General features: G+C 40.4%; 1 protein-coding gene and 1 long non-coding RNA gene across 3 annotated transcripts in view; one reads left to right on the top strand and one right to left on the bottom strand.

Annotated features, from left to right (window-relative positions):
• Positions 1-6,000, top strand: part of LOC133656039 (uncharacterized) — an 88,408-nt gene that overhangs the window by 82,351 nt on the left and 57 nt on the right. For both annotated transcript variants that reach the window (XR_009827085.1, XR_009827086.1), the window contains exon 4: positions 5,473-6,000. This exon is cut by the window's right edge and continues 57 nt beyond it. This is a non-coding gene — a long non-coding RNA (uncharacterized LOC133656039). The remainder of the gene's footprint in view (positions 1-5,472) is intronic.
• Positions 1-6,000, bottom strand: part of ntng2b (netrin g2b) — a 299,057-nt gene that overhangs the window by 42,996 nt on the left and 250,061 nt on the right. Inside the window, exons 6-23 of the mRNA XM_062056803.1 lie at positions 5,254-5,337; positions 5,090-5,173; positions 4,920-5,003; positions 4,768-4,860; positions 4,586-4,693; positions 3,033-3,116; positions 2,833-2,955; positions 2,639-2,719; positions 2,473-2,556; positions 2,287-2,367; positions 2,099-2,182; positions 1,937-2,017; positions 1,794-1,877; positions 1,603-1,686; positions 1,416-1,496; positions 1,217-1,300; positions 1,050-1,133; positions 611-691 (exon numbers count right to left, since the gene is read on the bottom strand). Coding sequence (XP_061912787.1) covers positions 611-691; positions 1,050-1,133; positions 1,217-1,300; positions 1,416-1,496; positions 1,603-1,686; positions 1,794-1,877; positions 1,937-2,017; positions 2,099-2,182; positions 2,287-2,367; positions 2,473-2,556; positions 2,639-2,719; positions 2,833-2,955; positions 3,033-3,116; positions 4,586-4,693; positions 4,768-4,860; positions 4,920-5,003; positions 5,090-5,173; positions 5,254-5,337 — 1,569 coding nt within the window. The remainder of the gene's footprint in view (positions 1-610; positions 692-1,049; positions 1,134-1,216; positions 1,301-1,415; positions 1,497-1,602; positions 1,687-1,793; positions 1,878-1,936; positions 2,018-2,098; positions 2,183-2,286; positions 2,368-2,472; positions 2,557-2,638; positions 2,720-2,832; positions 2,956-3,032; positions 3,117-4,585; positions 4,694-4,767; positions 4,861-4,919; positions 5,004-5,089; positions 5,174-5,253; positions 5,338-6,000) is intronic.

Below are 6,000 nucleotides of genomic sequence, written 5' to 3' on the forward strand. Positions count from 1 at the left end.
GATCAAAGGTCACGGGCATTCAATTTTGGTTTTCAGCCTTGCTGCTTACGTGTAGTGATTTCTCCAGATTATCTGAAACTTTTGGTGATGAAATCCCTAAATTCCTTGCAATAGCTCGTTGAGAAATGTTGTTCTTAACCTGTTCGACAATATGCTCACGCATTTGTTCGCAAAGTGGTGACCCTCGCCCCCTCCTTGTTTGTGAATGACTGAGCATTTCATGGAAGCTGCTTTTATACCCAATCATGGCACCCACCTTTTCCCATTTAGCCTGTTCACCTGTGGGATGCTCCAAATAAGTGTGTGATGAGCATTCCTCAACCTTGTCAGTCTTTTTTGCACTTGTGCCAGCTTTTTTGAAACATGTTGCAGGCATCAAATTTCAAATGAGCTAATATATGCAAAAAATAAAGTTTACCAGTTCGAACATTAAATATCTTGTCTTTGGAGTCTATTCAATTGAATATAAGTTGAAAAGGATTTGCAAATCATTGTATTCGGTTTGTATTTACGATTTACACAACGTGCCAACTTCACTGATTTTAGGTTTTGTAATATACTTCAATATTACAATAATTCGTCATTTGACTTTGGTGGTCTTTTTCCTCACCTTCTCTGCCATCTTCATGCTCAAATGAGAAAGTACTGTGTCCATGAGTCCCGTGCACGTGTCCCTCATACTTGTGGGAGGCTATGTCACGAAAAAGCAAAACAAGAGTTCATTCTCTGAAGATTACCATACTCCGGTTGGGCATTGTTTGAATTTGGACGATTCCGGTTCCTCTTCGGGTTCCTATTTTCGATTCCAGTTCTCAACAATTTTTGATTCTGATTCTGATTCTGGTGTCAAATATTTGCTTTGATTTTTTTCACAGGGCCATTGTCGACGACTATGTAAATATCAATACCTTAAACTTGAAAATACGTTTTCACAACAAGTTTCATTTTATTTTTGAAAACCTCATAAAAAAAATAAAAATAGGACTCGAAGTTAAAACTACTACTACTACTCCCTTATTAGACTTTGGATGTCTTTTTTTTTCCCTCACCTTTTTTCTCGCCCTCATGTTCAGATGAGAAAATACCTTGGTGGCCGTGAGTCTCAAGCACATGTTCCTCAGAATTGTGTGAAACTGTGTCATGGAAAAGTAAAACAAGAGTGCAGCTTTCCATTTTTGTTGAACTACTATCCATCCTTTTACTTCTTTCCTCCTACCTTCTCTGTCTTTCTCATGCCCAGATGAGGAAGCACCTTTGTGGCCATGGGTCTCATGCGCATCCTCTTCAGACTGGCTTGTTGCTACGTCATGGAAAAGCAAACTTTATTTATTTAGTCCCCATCTCTAAAGATAACTAATAATATACTTCAGTATGACAATACTTCTTCATTTGACTTGGGTGGTATTTACCCTCACCTTGTCTGTCATCTTCATGCCCAAATGAGAAAGTACTGAGTGCATGAGTCCCATGCACGTGTCCCTCATACTTGTGGGAAGCTACGTCATGAAAAATAAGAGTAGACGTGTTTTTCCTTTAAAGAAGGCACCTTGCTATTGTCACTACTCTTGTAACACGTTTTATTTTAGCAGTCTTCTTCCTCACCTTCCCTGTCATCTTCATGCTCAGATGAGAAAGTACCTTTGTGGCCATGAATCTCATGCACATCTTCTTCAGGATTATGTGAAACTGTCATGGAAGAGCAAAACACGAGTGCAGGTTTCCATCTTTAATGACGAGCTCACCAAAATCAAAACTATTAAAATACTCTCTCATTTGACTACTTTTACTCCTACCTTCTCTGTCATTCTCATGCTCAGATGATAAACTATCTTCATGGCCATGACTCCCGCGTGCATGTCCCTCAGATTTGTGGGGAGCTAAGTGAAACAAGACTTGAGTTTCCATCTTCAATCACTAATCCGTCATTCATCCTCACCTTCTCCGTCATCGTCATGCTCAAATGAGAAAGTACTGTGGCCATGAGTCCCATGCACGTGTCCTTCATACTTGTGGGAAGCTACGTCATGAAAAAGCAAAACATGATTTCTATATGATGGCAGCAGCTCATTATGGTCAATTTGACAGTTTTCTTCCACACCTTTTCTGTCATCCTCATGCCCAGATGAGGAAGTACCTTTGAGGCCATGAGTCTCATGCGCGAGTTCCTCAAAGTTGCGGGAATCTATGTCATTGACGAGCAAAACAAGAGTGCAGGGTTCCGTCTTTAATGATGGCAGCTCACTACGGTTTAAAAAGACACCTTTGCTTCGACTATCGTCTTCCTACCTTCTCTGTCATCCTCATGCTCGAATGAGAAAGTAGTGTAGCCATGAGACCTATGCACATGTCCAGCATGCTTGTGGGAAGCTAGGTCATATAAAAAGAAAACAGGAGTGTTTTCCGTAATAGAAGGCAGCTCGCTATCGTCTCTACTCTTGGAGTTTATTTGACTTTGATAGTTCTGTTCCTCACCTTCTCTGTCATTCTCATGTTCAGTTGAGAAAGTATCTTCATGACCATGAGTCTCACGCGTATGTCCCATGGTTTTGTGTGAAGCTAAGTCATAAAAAGAGCATCACCAGAGTGCACGTTTCCATCTCTAAAGATAACATGAGACCTTGGCGGTCTTCTTCCTCACCTTCTCTGTTGTCCTCATGCCCAAATGAGGAAGTAGTGTGACCATTAGTTTCGCGTGCTTGCCCCACAGATTTGTGGAAAGCTACATCGCGGAAAAGCAAAACCAAAGTCTTTAAATATGGCAGCTAGCTGCAGTCACTGCTGCCTGACTTTAAAAAAAATACCGTATCTCTCAATTGACTTTATTACCCTTACCTTCTCTGTCATTTTCATGCTCAGATGAGAAATTCTCCTTGTGGCTACGAGTCTCATGTGCCTGTCCCTCAGACTTGTGGGAAGCTACATCAAGGAAAGGAAAACCGTAGTACAATGTTTCATCTGTAAAGATGACAGCTCACTGCTGTTACTACTAGCAGACTTTAAGAAGATTTGACATTTGACTTTAATACCTTCACCTTCTCGGTCTATTTTATGCTCAGATGAGAAATGGTCCCTGTGGCCATGAGTCTCATTTGCACGTCCTTCAGACTTGTGGGAAACTATGTCATGACAAAGCAGAACAAGACACAATCAGCTTTCTATCTGCAAACGATTACAGTCACTATACTTCTGTTAGTCCTAAGTAGTGTTGTCCCGATGCCAATATTTTAGTACCGGTACCAAAACGTATTTCGACACTTTTCTAAATAAAGGGGACCACAAAAAATTGCATTATTGGGTTTATTTTAACAAAAAATCTTACGGTACATTAAACATGTTTCCTATTGCAATCGAAGAACAATTTTGTCCTTAAATAATAGTGAAAATACTAGACAACTTGTCTTTTAGTAGTAAGTAAACAAACAAAAGCTTCTAATTAGTCTGCTGACATATGCAGTAACATATTGTGTCATTTATCATTCTATTATTTTGTCAACATTATGAGGAACAAGCTGTAAAAATGTATTATTAATCCACTTGTTCATTTACTGTTAATATCTGCTTACTTTATGTTTCAACATGTTCTATCTACACTTCTGTTAAAATGTAATAATCACTTATTCTTCTGTTGTTTGGATACTTTACATTAGTTTTGGATGATACCACAAGTTTAGTTATCGACCCGATACCAAGTAGTTACAGTATCATACATTGGTCATATTCAAAGTCCTCATGTGTCCAGGGACATATTTCCTGAGTTAATAAACATAATATGAATTTTAAAATAAGGAAAAAAGATTTTGTGACGATAAAAAAATCGATGTAATCATAGTACTATCGACTAGATACGCTATTGTACTTGGTATCATTACAGTGGATGTCAGGTGTAGATCCACTCATGGCATTTGTTTACATTCAGGAGCACTATCTTTGGTTAGCGGTAACGCCGGTGAGCTATTGTATCCTCCTACGGTGTGTAGTGAAGCATGTTTAGCTATTCCTCGTCCTGCAGGGATGATACTTGTAAGAAATGTACTTTATTTGTCGCCATGGAGGCGAGGATTAGTGATTTAGAAGTAGCTAAAACACTGCCGACTGCGGATGGATGCTAGCAAAGTCTTAAAGCACCTCTTCCTGAGGGCGTTTCAGTGTTATGAGTTCACCTTTATCGTTAGTTTTTAGGCCAAAATGCGTCCGTTTTCCCTTTTCTGTCTACACACTGTGTCTGCTTGTAAGTACTCCGTGATTGTGCGCTGCCGAACATGCTCCCCTGCTTGTAGAACCAGCAATGACATGACGTGACGACGCCCTGTAATGGGGGAGCCTGTACTTTTCAAACAGAGTACAGTACCGTTTTTGATTAATTACTACAGCGATACTATACTAGTACCGGTATACCGTACAACCCTAGTCTTAAGTTGTCTTCTTTCTCACCTTCTCTGTCATTCTCATGCTCAGATGTGAAAGAATTGTGGCCATGAGTCTCATGTTTGAGGAAAGCTATGTCATGGAAAAGCCAAACGAGATCCCATCTTTAGAGATGACAACCCGCCACAGTCACATTCACTACCGTCAGACAAAACCATACCTCTCATTTGGCTGTCTTCTTCATCCTCTCCATCATCCCCATGCTTGGATGAGAAAGTAACTTTGTGGCCGTGAGCCACATGTGCATCTTTATAAGACTCACGGGTAACTACGGAGATACAAAATAAGACTTCAAGTGTCCACCTTTTTTACCACATATTCAACTTCGGTGGTCTTCTTCACCTTCTTTGTCATTATCATGCACGGATGAGAAAAAACTGTGGCCATTAGGCTTGTGGGAAGTTACGGCATTCAAGAGCAAAAAAAGTTTTCTTCCTAAAGAATAAAAGCCCGTGACAGTCACTACGACCAGTCTTTCAAAAGATACCTCCTACCTTTTCTGTCATTATCGTGTTCAGATGAGAAAGCACCTTCGTGGCCATGAGTCTCATGCGCGTTTCCCTCTGACTTTTGGGAAACTGTTTTTGACAGAGCAAAACAAGAGTGTACGTTTCTATTTTTAAGCACGACAATTTGTGCAGTCTTTTAAACTTTTCAAACATACCTCTCGTTTCCCCCTCATGCGCAGATGACAATGAGTGTTTGTGGCCATGAGTGTCATGTATGTGTCCCTCAGGACTGTGGGAAACTAAGCCATGGCAAAGCCAAATTAGTGCCAGTTGATATATCTGATGTTGTCCACCTCTGCTTTCATGTCATTTTTCTCACCTTCTTGGTCATCCTCATGCTCGAATGAGAAAGTACCTTGGTGGCCGTAAGTCTCCTCTTGCATACGGGACACGAAAGCTGTGTCTATGACAAGATAAACAAGTAAACATCGAAATATATTGTTATCTGCAGAGCTGAGGGGTTACTAGTTACTAGTTACTGGTACTACTGCACTATTCCTAGCATGACTTTATTGTTGTCTATTTTACTCTACTGCAGGAGGAAATACTACTATCACCAGTAGGGATGGGTACCCAATCCGGCACAGATTCACATAAAATCCAATGCCACCTTACAGTACCCGGGTTGTGGGTGACGTGATGTCCGGTTTCCGACTCTTGGCACTTCGGCACTTGGCGATCACTCCAGCAGCACCGAGAGTGGACTACCTCCAGGTAATGTTACAATTTCTAATGCCAACAAAGCAATTGACTCAAAAAACGCTAGGTCTCCACTTTTCCCAAAATGTGCTAGCTTGATGCTAATATATGTTGGCTTTGCTATTGACATGCCACTGATTAGCATTAGCCATTTTACATGGCGATTTCAGCACCTCCAAAGTTGTTATTGAAAATTACAACTAAGATGCACGTTACAATCAAACAGTTGGTGTGTAATACACACAATACTTACAGTATTGATACTTTTTAAGGCGCAACAAAACACTACAGCCATCTAACGTCTTGGACTTGCAACTGTAATTGCAACTTTATGTCAGAATCCGATGTATTGGCCAAGTATGTTATT

Source organism: Entelurus aequoreus, linkage group LG08 (assembly GCF_033978785.1).
Source record: "Entelurus aequoreus isolate RoL-2023_Sb linkage group LG08, RoL_Eaeq_v1.1, whole genome shotgun sequence".
Taxonomy (NCBI): domain Eukaryota; kingdom Metazoa; phylum Chordata; class Actinopteri; order Syngnathiformes; family Syngnathidae; genus Entelurus; species Entelurus aequoreus.